Source organism: Trichomycterus rosablanca, chromosome 18, assembly GCF_030014385.1.
Source record: "Trichomycterus rosablanca isolate fTriRos1 chromosome 18, fTriRos1.hap1, whole genome shotgun sequence".
NCBI classification, from domain to species: Eukaryota; Metazoa; Chordata; class Actinopteri; order Siluriformes; family Trichomycteridae; genus Trichomycterus; species Trichomycterus rosablanca.
In genome coordinates, this window is record NC_086005.1 from 18,803,542 (window position 1) to 18,823,761 (window position 20,220).

Here is a 20,220-nt window from a genome sequence, read left to right on the forward strand (position 1 = left end):
TCCAAAAAAAAATTGGGACAGTAAAGCATTTACCACTTTGCAATGTTGCCATTCCTTTTCACCACACTTAAAAGACATTTTGGCACCAAGGACACCAAGCGATTTAGTGTTTCAGGTTTTATTTTTTTATTTTGTCCCATTCTTCCTGCAAACACGTCTTAAGATGTGCAACAGTACGGGGTCGTCGTTGACGCATTTACAGTTTCAAAATTCTCCACACATTCTCTGCAGGCAGGCCAGTCCAGTACCCGTACCCTCTTCTTCCGCAGCCATGCCTTAGTAATGTGTGCAGCATGTGGTTTTGCATTGTCTTGTTAAAAAATGCATGGACATCCTTAGAAAAGATGACATCTTGAAGGCAGCATCTGTTGCTCTAAGATCTCAATGTACTTTTCTGCATTAATGCTGCAATCACAGAAGTGTAAATGACCTTTGCCAAGTGCACTGACACAGCCCCATACCATGACAGACCCTGGCTTTGGTCCAAAGCACACAGCATCCATTTTTTCAACAAAAAAAAAAAGACCTGGAATGCTGATTCTTTTGACCACAATTACACGTTTTCACTGTGTGATGATCCATCCTAGATGCCTCTGAGCCCAGAGAAGTCGACGCCGCTTCTGGACATGGTTAACATAAGACTTCTTTTTTGCACAGTAGAGTTTTAAGTGTTTTTTTTTTTTTTTGGTTATATCAGCTATTGTTGAGTGGCGGTTCTAGATGCAGTGCCGTCTGAGGGATCGAAGATCACGGGCGTTCAGCTTAAGGGCGTTCCTTGAATCGTTTATTGATATTATGCACTGTAGAGGAAGAAATATGCAAATGTCCTCCAATCTTTCTTTGAGGTACATTGTTTTTAAACATTTCAATAATTTTCTCACACATTTGTTGACAAACTGGAGATCCTCTGATCATCTTTGCTCATCAAAGACTCAGTCTTTCCTGGATGCTGCTTTTGTACCAAACCATCATTACAATCACCTGTTTGAAATCACATAATTATTTAGTTTTTTCACCTCATTACGAGCCCTAAATTGCCCCCGTCCCAACAAGTCTTGCAGGCCTGAAATGCAGGAATGGAGGTATATTAACAAATGAAATTAAGTTGAACAGACAAAACATGAAATATCTCGGGTTTAAACTGTCTGCAATCAAATAAAGGTCAAAGTAAATAAATAAGGGGTACATTTATTTTAATGAAGATGTACAGTATAAAGTCAGAGAACGTTTAAATCTCATTAAAAGATGTACTGTGTCTTTAAGAGAGTTTTAGCAGCGTACACACCGGCGCACAGCGGCAGTACTGGGCTCGAATATTGTCGTGGAAGAAAATGATTGTTTAGACTTGCTTTCGAATTCTTCTCAGTTCAATAAGCCAACTGGATCAGAATAACACCCTAAAGAATGAAGACCGAACTATGAAGCTTTTTATGGTAGATAACACACACAAACAGACATGTCTGCTCATTTTACTGGGATTTAGTTGTTAGCTATCCAGTAGAAGCGCCTGAGCTGCTAGGCTAGTTAGCCTTTTACCCACGGTTAAACTGTACAGAAAACATTTAACTGGTTCACCAGCGGCAATTTATCTTAACCTATAGCTCTGTGTATTTGTAAATGTTAAGCTAATAAAGATGATACATTGTGCTACATTTGTTAGATATATCTACTCTTAGCAACTAACTAGCTACTAGAAGGTCCTAGCGATCGGAATTATTCTTATCCTAACCGCACAGCAGTGTTCCATAACACCAGGTACAGGAATACAGACTGGCTAGGTAATGGAAAAAACATTAATTGAAACTACAGTTTCGTGATAAAATGTTAACACTTTAAGGGTACCCAGTAAAAAGTCTTTAGAACTCAGCTGCCAACTAATTTCGGTGTTAGTGTAATGTTTACTTTTTTGCATGGCAGCATCTTAATTGACTGTAGACAGTGTCACTTGTGTTTAAGCAGCTCATTATTAATAACAAAGCTATTTTCAATGGTTAATTTTACTATCTTGTCAAATATCTTTAAAACACAAGGTCACAGTTTGGGTTTTCTTCTCTACCTTTGCAAGATACCACTGTTCCATGTACTATTTTGTAAAGGTATGCAGAAGAAATATACACAGTCTAGGACATTGTGTATATGGACATTTGAGCTTTCTTTGAACAGTATTGAGAGATGGATCGTATGTAACTAAACAAAAACATGTTAAAAATGACTTTTAAACACAAGTTGTAAAATGTAATGAACAAAAATGGAAACGTATTGTGAGGAAAAAGTTAGGACACCCCCACATTTATTACCACATCAGCTGCAATGATTAGACCATCGTTAGAGGACATTGGAGTTTTATTTAAACCTCAGACATTAGTTTGGTTTGCTCTTGATTGTTGAAGTGAGTGTTATCACCATGGTGAGATCTAAAGAGCCCTCTGAGACCTTCAGAAACAAGGTTGTAGATGCATATGAGTTTGGGAAGGGATTTAAAAAGATATCAAAACAGTTAGAAATCAGCCGTTCCACTGTCCGGAAAATCATTTACATGTGGTGAACATTTAAAACAACTGCCAACATGGCCAGGTCAGACCGTCCTAGCAAGTTCAGCCCGAGAGCAGATCGCAAGATGCGTAAAGAAGTCTCCAATAATCTTACAATGTCATCACGAGACCTACAGGTAGCTCTTGCCACAGTTGATAGCAAGGTACATGCATCTACCATCAGAAAGAGACTGCACAAGTTTGATTTTCATGGGAGGTCTGCAGGGAGGAAACCCTTGCTGTCGAAAAAAAAAAAAAAAACATCAGGGCAAGACTAAAGTTTACCAGAAAACTCCTAGACAAAGACCAGGACTCCTGGAACAATGTGCTTTGGACAGATGAATCCAAAGTTGAATTATTTGGGCACAGTAACAGAAGACACACAAACCAAACACAGCATTTGAGCACAAGAACCTCATACCAACTGTGAAGCATGGAGGTGGAAATGTCATGGTTTGGGGCTGCTTTGCAGCAGCAGGGCCTGGCAAGCTCTCCATTATAAAAGCCACAATGAATTCTGGGATGTATCAGAGAGTGCTTAAGGAAAATGTAAGACCATTTGTCCAAAAACTAAAACTAAAACTGAAGCGGAAGTAGACCATGCAGCATGACAACGACCCAAAACATTCCAGTAAATCCACCAAGGAATGGCTCAAAAAAAAAAATGGAGAGTTCTGGAATGGCCAAGTCAAAGCCCGGATCTTAATCCTATTGAGATGCTGTGGTGTGATTTGAAACGGGCTGTGCATGCAAGAAACCCCTTAACCTTACACAGCTGATGAAACTCTGCATGGAGGAGTGGGAAAAACTTTCTCCCAGTCGATGTCAGAGACTGGTAGATGGTTATAGGAAACGTCTAATTGAGGTTATTTCAGCCAAAGGGGGGAAATACCAGCTATTAGGGCATAGTGTGTCTTAACTTTTTCCTCACAAAACATTTCCATTTTTGTTCATTACATTTTACAACTTGAGTTTAAAAGTTAAATTTTTAACATTTTATTTGTTTAGTTTTATAAGCTCCATCTCTCAGTACTGTTCAAATGAAGCTCAAATGTCCATATGTTTAAATATGTTCAAAAAGACAACGGTTCTCATGGGGTGTCCTAACTTTTTCACATGACTGTATATGAGCCACTATGTTAAAATAGTGTCACTGCTTTAGAAAGTTTAACAGTTACTATATACCCGACTCCCTTATTATACAGAGTGGTGAGTGAGCAACCTTTAGAAAAAGAGAAAGATGTGGAACAAGATGCTGTGCCATGAAGTTTATTTTCCACTTTACTAACCTCATTAACTTTTATTGTTTGTACTTGTTGTGCATGGTCTTTAGATTGTTGTCTTGTTGCGTTACCCAGTTGAGCTATAGCTTCAGGTTGCATACTGACAAACATTTCCATCAGGATTTTATGATAGAATTAATGGAATTTATGGTAGAATTCAGTCACTCATGCTTTAAATCAGCAAAGTATTGCCACACTGTCATTAACACCACCATATTTAGTTGTTGATCTGATTTTCTTAGTATGTTTTATAAAACAATTTAACCAAATACAGTATAAACTATTGTTAGGCTCCATATAGGCTGTGGAACTATTTATTCAACTAAAAATGTCAAAATATTCCAATTTTTGGACACTTGTCTAATGAGTATAAACCCAGTTTGACCCCTCTCCCCCAGACATGGCCAACTGTGTTATTTCAATGACCTACCAGGTCTGTAGCATTGCTTAGATAGATACACCTTATATATATATTTTTATGATTAGTTAGCAAAAATCAGTTTTTGGCATTAATAATGATGCATGCATAATTAATATCTAATGACTGCCAATAGGACAGGTTCATTTCACACGTTTAAAAAAGCTTAATGCAGCATTTAGCTCCAAAACCTGAACAATGTTATTGTCTGTGAGTTTGTGGCAAGATTGTTAATAAACTAGTTTAAAGCATTTCTGGTGTCTGCATTAAGTGTTAATTAATTAACTTAAATTTGAAATGTCTACATATTTATGCTGACTTTATGCTCCATTTTATTTACAACCCCAAATCAGTTGGGACAGTATGGAAAATGCAAATAATAAAAAACACAGAGTTTCTTACATTTACTTTGACTTTTATTTGATTGCAGACAGGATGAACCTGAGATATTTCATGTTTTGTTTGGTCAACTTCAATTTACGGTATTTCATTAATGCTGCATCACAAAAGTGTAAATGACCTTTACCAAGGGCACTGACACAGCCCCATACCATGACAGACCCTGGCTTTTGGACTTGTTGCTGATAACAGTCTGGATGGTCTTTTTTCGTCTTTGGTCCGGAGCACACGGTGTCCATTTATTCCAAAAAAGACCTGGAATGCTGATTTATCTGACCACAATACACGTTTCATGTGTGATGGTTCATCCTAGATGCCTCCGAGCCCTGAGAAGTCGACACCGCTTCTGGACTTGGTTAACATAAGGCTTCTGTTTTTGCACAGTAAAGTTTGAAGTGGCATTTGTGTATGTAACTCTGTATTGTAGTGCTTGACAAAAGTTTGCCAAAGTAATCCTTCACCCATGTGGTTATATCAGCTATTGTTGAGTGGCGGTTCTTGATGCAGTGCCGTCTGAGGGATTGAAGATCACAGGCATTCAGCTTAAGCTTGCGCCCTTGACCTTTACGCACTGAAATTCCTCCTGATTCCTTGAGTCGTTAAAAAAATGATGATATGCACTGTAGAGGGATAAATATGCAAATCCTTTCCAATCTTTCTTTGAGGTATATTGTTTTTAAACATTTCAATTATTTTCTCACACATTTCTTGACAAACTGGGGATCCTCAGACTCAGCCTTTCCTGGATGCTGCTTTTGTATCAAACCATGATTACAATCACCTGTTTGGAATCACATCATTATTGAGTTTTTTTTACCTCATTACTAGCCATAAATTACCCCCGTCCCATTTTTATTGTATTTGCTTTTTCCATACTGTCTCAACTTTTTCTGATTTGGGGTTGTAAGAAAACATAGCATACTTCTATATAAGTATTTTACCTTAATATTTCTTTCTTTCTTTCCACAGGGGTAGGCAAAGCATATTTTACCCCTAGGATGGACAGTTACTTCAAAGCTGCTGTATGTGACTTGGACAAGCTCTTGGATGATTTTGAATCAAATACAGGTAAAAGCATTTACCTTTTTGTACTACGGCTACATTTGCACCCTTGGACTACTGTAATAACTGATCAAATTATACAGCAAGGCTTTTTTGCAGTGTCTGTGATCTTGTTACGAGAATGCATGTATTTGCATACGTATATTTGCATGAATTGTTGGAAGTTTCACAGTTAAACAACAATGATGATAAGAGTTCCATTGGGAGCGGCGACCTGTTGGTGAGCGAAAATCAGGGTGTGAACTAGGCATTATACACCGATGAGGCATAACATTATGACCACCTCCTTGTTTCTACACTGTCCATTTTATCAGCTCCACTTAACATAAAGAAGCACTTTGTACTTCTACAATTACTGACTGTAGTCCATCTGTTTCTCTACATACTTTTTTAGCCTGCTTTCACCCTGTTCTTAAATGGTCAGGACCCCACAGGACCACTACAGAGTAGGTATTATTTGGGTGGTGGATGATTCTCAGCACTGCAGTGACACTGACATGGTGGTGGTGTGTTAGTGTGTGTTGTGCTGGTACGAGTGGATAAGACACTGCATTGCTAATGGAGTTTTTAAACACCTCACTGTCACTGCTGGACTGAGAATAGTCCACCAACCAAAAATATCTAGCCAACAGTGCCCCGTGGGCAGCGTTCTGTGACCACTGATGAAGGTCTAGAACAGGGGTGTCAAACTCATTTTCACCGAGGGCCACATCAGCATTATGGTGGCCCTCAAAGGGGGCCTGTAACGTATCCTGCTGTGATTTCAGTCACATTGCTGTTTTTCTTGGAGGCTGAATTCTGCATTTATATTGTTCTACTTTACCACAGACACGGCCTCATAACACAAGAGACGCACCGGTTTCTCTTCCTGAAGCACAAACTTGTTTTCACTTTCATTAAATTTCCTCCTCATGCTTAATTTTCTTACTTATCTTCTTGTACATTTTAGGATCATGTGTAAATATGTGTAACATCATCTACTGGCGGGCTGTGTCACTTTGCAGGTCACAAAATCAGCCTGCATTTTGAAAGATGCAGTTTATTTAGGATTTTACAGTGTATTTGTAAGACAATCATTCTGCCCTCAGTAATAGTTTATCCCCCTTTCTCAGCTAGCTAGACAGACAGACAGACAGACAGACAGACAGCTCCCTTCAGAATACAGTCGGTTTATTTGCTCCCCAGCTGTGTGCATCAAAATGAAGTAAAAATACAAACAATAAAAACAATAAAGAACTTAATACAGTAAAAGCACACAGCTGTAGTCAAGTGTTACATCTGGTACAATATGAGATTTAACCAAACGTAAAATAACGAGTTAAAATTGTGTGTAAAGATACTAATTGCTATAGTAACAGTAACAACAGTATTTAATTACGGTAAATTTGTAACTAAAACGCTGTGATATACTCACTAAACATTTACTAACAACTGAGAATATAAACGCCACTACTTACAGACAATGCTTGGGTATTATATTGCAATATAATTATTTGTATTTATTTATTATTGTTTACATTACTGACTACGCTACCCCGCGTTCTTTTGCCATAAAAGTCACATGGCTTCTTAGCGAAGGTTAAAGTTAGTTGCCATGACTACGATGTCACGTTGTCTCTTAAAGGCGCAGGAGCGCATTAAATTATAAGCGCGTCTCTGTAACGACTCGAACCATCACAACAATCATAGTCGTTTAAGCTCTCGCGGGCCGGATCAAATGACGCGGCGGGCCGGATCTGGCCCGCGGGCCGTGAGTTTGACACCCCTGGTCTAGAAGATGACCAACTCAAACAGCAGCAATAGACGAGCGATCGTCTCTGACTTTACATCTACAAGGTGGACCAACTAGGTAGAATTGTCTTAATAGAGTGGACACGGTATTTAAAAACTTAAATAATACCTGCTCTGCGGTGGTTATGTGGGGGTTTTGACCATTGAAGAACAGGGTGAAAGCAGGCTAAAAAGTATGTAAAGAAACAGATGGACTACAGTCAGTAATTATAGAACTACAAAGTGCTTCTATATGGTAAGTGGAGCTGATAAAATGGACAGTTGAAACAAGGAGGTGGTTTTAATGTTATGCCTGATCGGTGTATGCAAAAAGTTCTCTAGGCTTGAGCTTATCTCAGATGGACCAACAGACGTCAACATTCCTTTGTCCCAACTTGTGTTGCACGTATCAACATTTAGATTATTTGGAAATGTCTTGCTCTGGTGCTCAAAGGCAGATGGTTTTGCCCAGTTTTCCTTAAAAAATATTCAGTAGCCCAGTTTTAGCATGTATTCATATAATATATTAAACGTTTTGTACGCCAAATTAATTAACATTTTATTAATTTTCTCAAGGCTAATTTAAAAAAAAAAAAGACATTTATCATTCACCACAGATTACATTGATATATTTTGCTAGTTTGTCATAGGTGGAAACATGACCAATATTTATGTAACATCTTGCAGATTGATACTAATAAGCAAAGATTGTTACCATGATAGACCTGGACACACATTGATTGTGTGCCAAGCTGAGGGTAACTGAGTTGTCGCTATAGATTTTTTTAGCACTGGATTGTGCAGCTTTAGATGTCAGCTGAGAACTCTGATTAGTTTCTTAGCCATCTCACTTAACATCAATGGGATTGACTAAAGCCCAATCCAGACAATGCCCAAGTTGACTGATAGTCTGGTTATTTGGAGATCTGGGTATTTCGATCCAAGGTAATTCTTTTAAAATAATGTGTCTTTTCTATTAACTGTTTAGACTGGAATTAGTGGTAAGAGTTCAGTTTTGATGAGTGCTAAAATGTTCTTGTAAATGCTGCCTAAATCATTCATATACGCCAATCAGCCATAACATTAACACCACCTCCTTGTTTCTACAGGCACTGTCCAGTTTATCAGCTCCACTTACCATATAGGAGCACTTTGTAGTTCTATAATTACTGACTGTAGTCCCATCTGTTTCTCTGCATGCTTTGTTAGCCTCGTTTCATGCTGTTCTTCAATGGTCAGGGCTCTTCCAGGACCACCACAGAGCAGGTATTATTTAGGTGGTGGACTATTCTCAGCAGAGTTTTAAACACATCACTGTCACTTCTGTACTGAGAATAGTCCACTAACCAAAAATATCCAGCCAACAGCGCCCCGTGGGCAGCATCCTGTGACCACTGATGAAGGTCTAGAAGATGACCCAACTCAAACAGCAGCAGTAGATGGGTGATTGTCTCTGACTTTACATCTACAAGGTGGACCAGCTAGGTAGGAGTGTCTTATAGAGTGGACAGTGAGTGGACACTATTTAAAAACTCCATCAGCTCTGCTGTGTCTTATCCACTCATATCAGCACAACACACACTAACACACCACCAGCATGTCAGTGTCACTGCAGTGCTGAGAATGATCCACCACCTAAATAATACCTAATCTGTGGTGGTCCTGTGGGGGTCCTGACCATTGGAGAACAGGGTGAAAGCAGGCTAAAAAGATATGCAGAGAAATAGATGGACTACAGTCAGTAATTGTAGAACTACAAAGTGCTTCTATATGGTAAGTGGAGCTGATAAAATGGACAGTGAGTGTAAGGAGGTGGTTTTAATGTTATGTCTTGGAATTGTACTATTATACCATTAGATCTAATTAAAATTATCTCTTGTGACTATTGAAATTCATACATTATGTTTTTGCTTTGTTTCCAGAGGAGGCTGAGAATACAACATTTTTTAATTCTGCACATCAGGACCAAACCTTGTACCCTTATCATGGTTTGAACTCCAAGCACTTTATTCCAGAGCCATCCACAGTTTCACAAACTCCTCCTGATGTCAATGCCCTGCATTATGGTCCATCTACATCTAGTCATGATCATGGCCAAATAGCCCAAGACACAACAGAAAAGCTATTGACTGGTGTTGATCTTCTGTCATCTGTCGATAATAGAGCTTCAAAAAGTTTGACACCACCTTGTCCAGACAGATCTTTGAAACCTGTATGTGACCTTGTTAATGACACAGGAACCGCTAGTCTTCCAACAACAAACAGTCATCATGATTTTAAAGAACTAGAGAATGCTGAGGAAAAGGTTGAAGAAGAGCTTTTGGTAGATTTTAATAGTCCGGCTGTATCATCTCCAGGAAATGTGTTTAAACATGTTCATGAGGAGTTACAGGAGTTGGACTCTAGTGGTCACTTTGATGGCCCCTCAAACTGCCTTAGTTTGCTGGATGTCATATTACCTGCAGCTGTGGACAGGACTGTTGAAGGTTTTTCAAATAACCTAAAACCTTTAGAGAGTAATGAAGAGACGCCTTCAGTTCCAGAGTTAACTGACTTATCTCAACTTCACAGCATTTCCCACAGCTCTTTTGAAGCTGAAATAACCCCTGATAGTTTAAATTCCTCAAGTTTAACAGAGGAAAAAGCAACTGTTGATGTCGGTCCAAGGTTTCCTACCTCAGCAAATGTGGAGTACTCTGAGGATGACAAAAGCAGTGACCACAAAGAGCCCTCCATCGTTCCTAAAGGCGAGTCTTCTCTGTCCTGCTCCCCCTTAGCCGTTTCTGTGAATGGATCTTTTGTGCCATCTTTAGATTCTCAAGAGACCACACAAGTTGAAACCAAAGACAAGATTGAAACACATGAAGTGACAGAAGACCATATTGTTGCAGATGATGAAATTAAATCGTCCCTATGTACAAAATCAGATTTGTCTCCAGAGGATGACCCTGAACTGGTACAAATATTGTCAAACCCAGACGGGCCAGCTGCACTTTTGACTCAGCCCCCTGAAAAAAACTTTGAATGCACTTTATCTGTTTCAGACGTTACCCCTTTACCTGATGGTAGTCAGTCTCCCAGCTGTGCAAGGAGCCCTGACTACCATGTAGAGTTTGACCTTACCAGTGATTACCTTCCTGAAAGTGAGCAAAATATGATATCGGTGACTGATGAAGAACTAGATGCATATTTAATGGGTCAAACAGAAACGAATACATCTGGGATGTCTGCTGAAAAATATGTAGACAATGGCTTTTCAGAACTCCATGAGACATTAGAGGGAGAGTTACAGAGCTGTCCAGTAGACTCATTTGCCTCACCTGAAAGTGATAGATCTTTTTGCATGTTAGAAGAAAGTGAAGGTTCCAGTGTTTCCTCCTCATCTCAGGATAGTAGTCCTCTGAAAGCAGACAGTACTACACAGTCAGTTAATACACATGACATACCCAGTCCCACTGCAATACAGTCACAATGCAATTCAAACCAACTACCATATTACGGAGGAGCACGTCCAAAACAGTTGTCCAGCCACACAAGAAGACCAATAATCCAACAGCATACTAGCCAATCTAAAGAGAATTTGTCAAGTTCTGAGGATGAGAATGCTTCTCCAGTATCTCCCATAGTCAGACTGGCTCCAAGTCAGAGTGATAGTAACCCTGAATGTCCTGCCAGTGAGCATTACAATGACATTTATGACCATGAAGAATTATCAGAGCCACCTCCTTACCCAGGGGAAGGAACAGCTACACTTGATCAGTCAGGAACAGATGATGGAGGTCTTGGTTCAAAGCAGCCACCCTGGGTTCCTGACTCTGAGGCTCCTAACTGCATGAAATGTGGACAGAAATTTACTTTTACCAAAAGAAGACATCACTGCAGAGCATGTGGAAAGGTAAGTTAGTTTCCAAATTGGCCATATTTGCCTGTTGTGGTTCCTCCAGTGTAACTTCATTAATGTAAATAGCCTGAACATGCACTATGTAAAACTCTTAGACAGACCAAAGTTTGAGTGAGTATTGAGTATCATTTACTGACTAGGCTGTTTGATTTTAGGTGTACTGTGCCAGTTGTTGCAACCGTAAATGCAGATTGAAATACTTGGACAAAGAAGCCAGAGTTTGCGTGGTCTGCTATGAAACCATACAAAGAGGTAAGTGCTTCCCATGTCATCATTTACTTCCACGGAAGCGAGCCTGCATGACCTGCGTATACAAGTACTTGGATTGTTTAAAGGTCTAAATTTAAGTTGTATGTAACTTATAAAATTGCTTTTTGCTGAAATAGAAAAAAAAAAAACTTTTGTTTGCTGTGAGTATGGTGTGGAAGGAAAAGTGAAGTGTATAATCTAAAAGAATGCTCATATTATTTATTCTTATTTAGTCAATACGATCATTTTATTGAATTTTATTAATGGGAACATTTTAATATGCTTGGTTCATGCATGGTTGTGTGTAATCAAGAAAAATCAATGTTTTTCTTGATTACTAGGGTGAGAAGAATAGGCATTTATATCTGTCATTTATTATTTTACTGATTATCTCTTCATCATGGCACCTGTTAGTGGGTGGGATATATTAGGCAGCAAGTGAACATTTTATCCTCAAAGTTGATGTGTTAGAAGCTGGAAGAATGGGCGAGCGTGAGGATTTAAGCGAGTTTGACAAGGGCCAAATTGTGATGGCTAGACGACTGGGTCAGAGCATCTCCAAAACTGCAGCTCTTGTGGGGTGTTCCCGGTCTGCAGTGGTCAGTATCTATCAAAAGTGGTCCAAGGAAGGAACAGACGATCCAACAGACGAGCTACTGTAGCTCAAATTGGTGAAGAAGGTAATGCTGGTTCTGATAGAAAGGTGTCAGAATACACAGTGCATCACAGTTGCAGGGCTGTTTTGGCAGCAGTCCTATGACCACCGATGAAGGTCTAGAAGATGACCGCCTCAAACCGCAGCAACAGATGAGCGATCGTCTCTGACTTTACATCTACAAGGTGGACCAACTAGGTAGGAGTGTCTAATAGGGTGGACAGTGAGTGGACACGATATCTAAAAACTCCATCAGCGCTGTTGTGTCTGATCCACTCATACCAGCACAACACACACTTACACACCACCACCATGTCAGTGTCACTGCAGTGCTGAGAATGATCCACCACCTAAATAATAACTGCTCTGTGGTGCTCCTGTGGGGGCCCTGACCATTGAATAACAGGGTGAAAGCAGGCTTTAAAAAAGTATGCAGAAAAATAGATGGACTACAGTCAGTAATTGTAGAACTACAAAGTGCTTCTATATGGCAAGTGGAGCTGATAAAATGGACAGTGAGTGTAGAAACAAGGAGGTGGTTTTAATGTTATGGCTGATCGGTGTAAAAGGAGCAACAGAACAGTTTTTAGGTGGCAACGAATAACTAAGCATAATTTACAATAAACATTTTGTATACATGAGCTTCATAAACTGTTTACTGGCCAGAAATCCATGTACATTATTTGGATTACTCATAATCTGATTATGATTATCCAAATTAAGAAATATGAAGTATGCTGCTGGCATTTACATTTAAATGGGCAAATTGCAGCAAGAACCAATAATAAGAAATAATAAGATTATTAGTGTGTGTGTGTGTGTATACGTACTAAGTGAAGCCAGTTTTCTTTGGAGTTGTTTTGTAAAATGGGTTTGCACAAAAAGGAATAAAATAAAAAATAATATGTACCCTCTGCCCCCTAATTAAACAGCATTTACTGCATAAAAAATCTAATAGAACGGTTTCCTTTTAAATGTAAATAGGGACGGGGAGGAGTTAGTGCATGAGGTCATTTGCACATAAAGGCAACTCATCATCAATGTGTCAGCATCAGAGAGAAAGAGGCAGGGACTGATTTGTTGGTCAGATCCTTCGGGCACAGGTTGTCCTTGACTGTGTGTGTGTGTGGCGAGCACAGTGTTCTCAGACACAGCTTCGACTTTGAGCACAGATGTATGCGCGCTCACTCACACACACACGTTCACCGCTCTCTTCAGGAGGCATACGTCACCTCTTTCTGTATTCTTCGATCTCCTCTCAGTCCTGTGTGGCCATTTCTAGACACACGTCTATTTTTTGGTGTGTATTTCATGGACAAAGAAAGGTGGACACTTGTTTGTTTTCGTGCGAGATAGAGCTGAAACAGACGGGAGCACGGCATGAAAGTGGTCTGCTCCCTATCTGAAACAAGAGTCCTAAGGCGTAAAGATGCCTGCTCGCTCCCTCACTTTCTCGTTCTCGCTCAAGCCTGGCTCTATTCAGGCTGAAAAACTCCAAGGAGATTGAATTTACCACATGAGACTTTGCTAAGATGAGAGGAATTTTAGGCTCATGTTTAAGGTAAGGCAAATTGAATAGCATCAAAACAGTTGGTAAATCGATTCTGCTGTTTGCTATTTGCATTTGTAATAGGCAGATCTAGGCTTTATGACTAAATCTTATCCAAACGTCTTCGGTTACTGATTGAGTTTGGGACACTGTCAGATTTATACCAAGGCTGAAGGACATGCAGAGACCTTTAGTAACTCTGACTTAGCTCGTCATCACTATTAGTCATTTGGCTGGCTGGCTGACTGTGTGGTAAACCTTGTTGTGTTTTCATTCGTACACCTGGCTTTACATGTTCACTTGAATCAAAACCAGTGCCACCATAATCAATCAATGAGGTTCTGTGATACTTAATCAATAAACCGCAAGGAGAGACTTACTCAGCATTTTTCTTAGAGTCAGCAGCTATGGGGGCCACTGCTGGCACTCTGTGTTCTCTTTGAACTTTTACTTACCTTAATGCATAATCAAGTGCTGCGGTCTGCAGTGGTTTAATATACTGTACAGTCTGTACGTGATGTCTGTCAATGTGTTGAAGATTTAGGGTAACTGTTTACACTAAAGGGTTACAGTCAGAGTAAACCATCTTTATTGGGATTTATAGATCATTGATGGAAAGCCAGTTCTGACATTACATACAACTATAAAGCAGAAAAGGTTGGGACAGTATGCAAAATGCAAATAAAAAAGTATCGCAGTGTTTCTTGCATGTACAACCCCAAATCAGAAAAAGTTGGGACAGTATGGAAAATGCAAATAAAATAAAAATGCAGTGCGTTTTTTTTTTATTGCAGACAGTTTGAACCCGAGATACAGTATTTCATGTTTTGTCTGCTCAACTTCATTTCATTTATTAATATACCTCCATTCCTGCATTTTAGGCCTGCAACACATTACAAAAAAAGTTGGACGGGGGCAATTTAGGGCTAGTAATGAGGTGAAAAAACAATGATGTGATTCCAAACAGGTGATGTCAAGAGGTGATTATATCATGGTTTGGTTACAAAAGCAGCATCCAGGAAAGGCTGAGTCTTTGATGAGCAAAGATGAACAGAGGATCTCCAGTTTGTCAACAAACGATGGCACTGCATCAAGAACCGCCGCTCAACAATAGCTGATATAACCACATGGGTGAGGGATTACTTTGGCAAACCTTTGTCAAGCACTACAATACAGTTACATGCACAAATGCCACTTCAAACTTTACTGTGCAAAAAAAGAAGCCTTATGTTAATCAGAAGCGGCGTCGACTTCTCGGGGCTTGGAGGCATCTAGGATGGATTATCACACAGTGGAAAAGTGTATTGTGGTCAGATAAATCAGCATTCCAGGTCTTTTTTGGAAAAAATTGACGCTGTGTGCTCCGGACCAAAGATGAAAAGACTCCAGACTGTTATCAGCAACAAGTCCAAAAGCCAGGGTCTGTCATGGTACGGGGCTGTGTCAGCGCCCTTGGTAAAGGTCATTTACGCTTCTGTGATGCAGCATTAATGAAATGAAATGAAGTTGACCAAACAAAACAAGAAACTTTTTTTATTATTTGCATTTTCCATGCTGTCCCAACTTTTTCTGATTTGGGGTTGTACTTAGATTTTTATTTTGTGGCGGTCTGTAAGAAATTTGCATATTTCTCCCACTACAGTACCTCTATAATACCATGAAATGGTTCAAGTAATCTGGGGGAAAGGCAAGGCAAGCCTTAGCTGAACATCCATAATCTCTGATCCATCAGACAGCATGCATCAAAAACTGTCATTTATCAATAGCTGATATAACCACATGGGCAAGAGATTACTTTAGCAAACATTTGTCAGGCACTACAATGCGAAGTTACAGTCACAAATTATTGACATTTCCTTTGGGATTAATAGACTGATCTATCCAAACGTCACTTAAAACATTGCATAAAAAAGCCTTATATTAACTATGTCCAGAAGCAGTGTTAGGTTCTCTGGGCTTGAGGCATCTGGGATAGACCATGACACAGTGGAAACATGTACTGTAAAAAATTAAAAGGACCATCCAGACTTTAACCAGTAACAAGTCCAAAAGCCAGGGTTTGTCATGTTGTTGGGTTGTGTCAGTGCCCTTAGCAGCGTATATGCAAAGAACGCTGTGACGCATTAATGCTCTGATGGTAGCATTAATGCAAAGAAGTACATTGAGATTTTAAAGCAGTATGTGCTGCTGTCAAGACGTTATCTTTTTCAGGGACGTCCATGCATTTTTTTTAACACGAGAATGCAAGACCGTATGCTGCTTGCATTTCAAAGGCATGACTGGAAGAAGAGGGTACAGGTACTGGACTGGGCTGTCAGAGAGGATGTGTGGAGAATTAATAAGCAAAAAAAGCGGCAATGACAACCCTGTACTGTTGCACCCCTTAAGATGGGTTTGCAGACAGAATGGGACAAAATAACATCTGAAACACATCATTGCTTGGTATGCTCGGTACCAAAACATTCTTTAAGTGTTGTGAGAAGGAATGGCAATGTAACAAAGTGGTGAACACTTTACAGTCACTACCTTTTTTGGGATGTGTTGCAGGCCTGAATGCAAGAATTTATTCCAAGTTGACCAGACAAAACAAATTAATTAATGGGACATTCTAAGATTGTTAATTATTGGTTAACCATTGACTAATGATAGCCAGCAATTGGGTGAAAGTGTGCATCTTTATTTTATTGCCATGCACTAAAATAAAATTAGATTCTGTTTTTCTGTTTTTCAGGATTGAGTTATACACCGATGAGGCATAACATTATGACTACCTCCTTGTTTCTACGCTCACTGTCCATTTTATTAGCTCCACTTACCATATAGAAGCACTTTGTAGTTCTACAATTACTGACTTTAGTCCATCTGTTTCTCTACATACCTTTTTAGCCTGCTTTCACCCTGTTCTTCAATGGTCAGGAGCCCCACAGGACCACCACAGAGTAGGTATTATTTAGGTGGTGAATCATTCTCAGCACTGCAGTGACAATGACATGGTGGTGTGTTAGTGTGTGTTGTGCTGGTATGAGTGGCCACTATTAGACACTCCTACCTAGTTGGTCCACCTTGTAGATGTAAAGTCAGAGACGATCGCTCATCTATTGGTGCTGTTTGAGTTGGTCATCTTCTAGACTTTCATCAGTGGTCACAGGACGCTGCCCATGGGGCGCTGTTGGCTGGATGTTTTTGGTTGGTGGACTATTCTCAGTCCAGCAGTAACAGTGAGGTGTTTAAAAACTCCATCAGCGCTGCTGTGTCTGATCCACTCATACCAGCACAACACACACTAACACACCACCACCATGTCAGTGTCACTACAGTGCTGAGAATGATCCACCACCCAAATAATACCTACTCTGTAGTGATATTGTGGGGGTCCTGACCATTGAAGAACAGGGTGAAAGCAGGCTAAAAAGTTATGTAGAGAAACAGATGGACTACAGTCAGTAATTGTAGAACTACAAAGTGCTTCTATATGGTAAGTGGAGCTGATAAAATGGACAGTGAGTATAGAAACAAGGAGGTGGTCATGGAATGTTATGGCTGATCGGTGTATCTGGGAATGTTGCAATTTTTTCTGTTATCGTCGTAAGTAAGAGGTATTTGGGGTGAAAAATGAGTTGAGAATGTACTCATTTGAAATTAAGTAATTGTTCCTTGTTTAATTTTGTAATACTTTTTTAGATGTTACAACTACATAAATTTTAATGTTTGAATTAAATAAAGGGCAAGAAATGAAAATAGTTTTCATATAAATATAATATGTACAAGTCCACTTCCAAAAGTTGATCTGTAATTTAAAACAATACAAAAATTATACATAATCAACTTTTTTGTAGATACAATAGATATAAAACTCTACACACTCCTGTTATTATTATTATTATTATTATTGTTATTATTTGAAATCTTCTCTGGGTGCGGAGTAAATTGGGTTGTGTGTTTTCCTACATTTATATCATTGTTCTGCTTAAAGTTTAAATTGATAAAAACCAAATTAAATATACATTTTGTGACGTAAAAAAATGAGACCAGGATCATTAGAGAATTAGAGAAATGTTTACTAATAATGATCCTTAAAGAAAGATTGAAAGGAATTTGCATATTTCTCCCACTACAGTATCTCTATAATACCATTAAATGGTTCAAGGAATCTGGAGGAAAGGCAAGGGTGCAAGCCTTTCAGTCAAGCTAAAAAACTAATTGGAATCCGTTTTTGGCAAAAAAATAAGAACATTGAGATTTTAGAGCTATGAGATATGACAGCAGTCTTTTTGGGTAGGAGTCTATCAGCATGGCACATCCTGCCTTGGCACTCTGCCCACTTTTCCTTGCAAAAGTGCTCCAAATCTGTCAGATTGTGTGGGCATCTCCTGTGCACAGCCCTCCTCAGGTCACCCCACTGATTTTCAGCTGGCTCTGGCTGGGCAATTCCAAAACTTTGATCTTTGAAACCATTCTTTTTGTTGTGTTGCTGCCATCCTAAAAGGTGAAATTTCTTTTTAGCAGAGATCTGAAAGGTTTGTGCCTAAATTGACAGATTAATCCACAGCTGAGGGAACACAGCTTGAAAGCATAACCCTGCCACCACCAGGCTTCACTGGGTATAGTGTTCCTTTGGTGATGAACAGTGTTGTTTTTACACCTAACATACCTTTTGGAATTATGGCCAAAAGTTCAGTCTTGGTCTCATCAGACCATAAAATAGGGAATAGGCATAAACATAGTGCAGTTGTAGCCTAGTGAAAAAGGTACTGGACTAGTAATCAAAAGGCTGCTGGTTTAAGCCCCACCACTGCCAGACTGCCACTATTGGGCCCTTGAGCAAGGCTCTTAACCCATAGTTGCTTAGATTGAATACTGTCACAGTACTGTAAGTCGGTTTGGATACAAGCATCTGCTAAATGCCGAAAATGTAAATGTAAAATAACACTATGAGAATATTATTATTATGAACCGGTGGCACACGAGACTGGCGGAGGACGCGGCAGGCATCCGCGATTGAGCTGTGGTCCACTAAGGGGAGGGGCGCGTGGCGAAAGCCGTGCTTGGCATCCGTGCTCGAGCCGTGCCTTATCCAGGGGAGGGGGAGTGGCGGAAGCAGCGCTTGGTACACGCGACCGAGTGCTGTTCTACCAAGGGAAGGGGGGCGTGGTGTGAGGGGGGGCGCAAGTCGTGCTCGGCACACGAAGCGGGGCGCATGCCTAAAAAGGTTGAAAACCCCTTGTCTAGAAGATGACTATCTCAAACAGCAGCAATAGATAAGCGATCGTTTCTGACTTTACATCTACAAGGTGTACCAACTAGGTAGTAGTGTCTAATAGACTGGACAGTAAGTGGACACACCACCACCATGTCATTGTCACTGCAGTGCTGAGAATGACCCACCACCTAAATAATACCTACTCCGTAGTGGTCCTGTGGGGGTCCTGACCATTGAAGAACAGGGTGAAAGCAGGCTAAAAAGTTATGTAGAGAAACAGATGGACTACAGTCAGTAATTGTAGAACTACAAAGTGCTTCTATATGGTAAGTGGAGCTGATAAAATGGACAGTGAGTGTAGAAACAAGGAGGTGGTTTTAATGTTATGGCTGATCGGTGTATGTTGCTGCAAAATGTTCATGTTCTGGGGTCATTGGACAACTAACTCACACCAATACGTGATAGGCAATTAAACTTAAATATGCTGGTACTATTGTATGTGCGAAACATTCTATACTAATGCAGTTTCTGTGATAACACAGTGTAACTGTTTGCCTCTAGTTTCTATGTTGTACATCACTTGTGAATTTTTTATTTCACCTAATGTCTTAGCTACATTGACAAAGCACTCACATTCATGTATGTGTTTTTGGTCTTTTTTTTTTTTCTTTTTTTTTCTTTTTTTTTTTTTCTTTTTTTTTTTTTATAGCTCTGGCCCTTGAGAGAATGATGAGCCCTACCGGGTCTAGTCCTAATCCCAATATTCCATCAGAATACTGCTCTACGATACCTCCTATGCAACAGGCGCGAGCAGCTGGCACCCTCAACTCTCCACCACCTACTGTCATGGTGCCGGTTTCCGTTCTTAAGCATCCTGGCAATGATGGTATGCACCTAGGTTTATTTACTTTTAATAGGCAGATAAATTAGTGTTGGGGATTGTGTTTACCAGAGACCTCCTGAACCTTTTTACATTTTCTAAGTTAAAATCTCAAACACACTGAACACTGCACATAATTACCTTAATTTCAGTTCCAAGTTCCAACACTAAAAAATGTGAAAAAGGGGGTAAACGTTGTATTGTATACATTGTACAGTTCTGTGTATGTAACTTTCAGTTGCATGTGGTTATGAACTTTGCCAAGAACAGATTGCTGCGAACCAATATGATATACACTGATCAGCCATAACATTAAAACCACC

The 20,220-nt window shown here is 39.7% G+C and overlaps 1 protein-coding gene across 6 annotated transcripts in view; it reads left to right on the plus strand.

Moving 5' to 3' along the window:
- Positions 1-1,314: 1,314 nt before the first annotated feature.
- The window catches only part of zfyve16 (zinc finger, FYVE domain containing 16), a 45,112-nt gene continuing 26,206 nt past the window's right edge, over positions 1,315-20,220 (plus strand). For 5 of the 6 annotated variants that reach the window (XR_010015220.1, XM_063013673.1, XM_063013674.1 and 2 more), the window contains exons 1-5: positions 1,315-1,433; positions 5,601-5,699; positions 9,386-11,358; positions 11,520-11,616; positions 19,727-19,903. Coding sequence is in view for 5 of the 6 variants with exons in the window: in XM_063013673.1 (XP_062869743.1) it covers positions 5,630-5,699; positions 9,386-11,358; positions 11,520-11,616; positions 19,727-19,903 (2,317 nt within the window). In the remaining variant the exon portion in view is untranslated. The remainder of the gene's footprint in view (positions 1,434-5,600; positions 5,700-9,385; positions 11,359-11,519; positions 11,617-19,726; positions 19,904-20,220) is intronic. The other variant, XM_063013678.1, reaches the window with a different exon arrangement.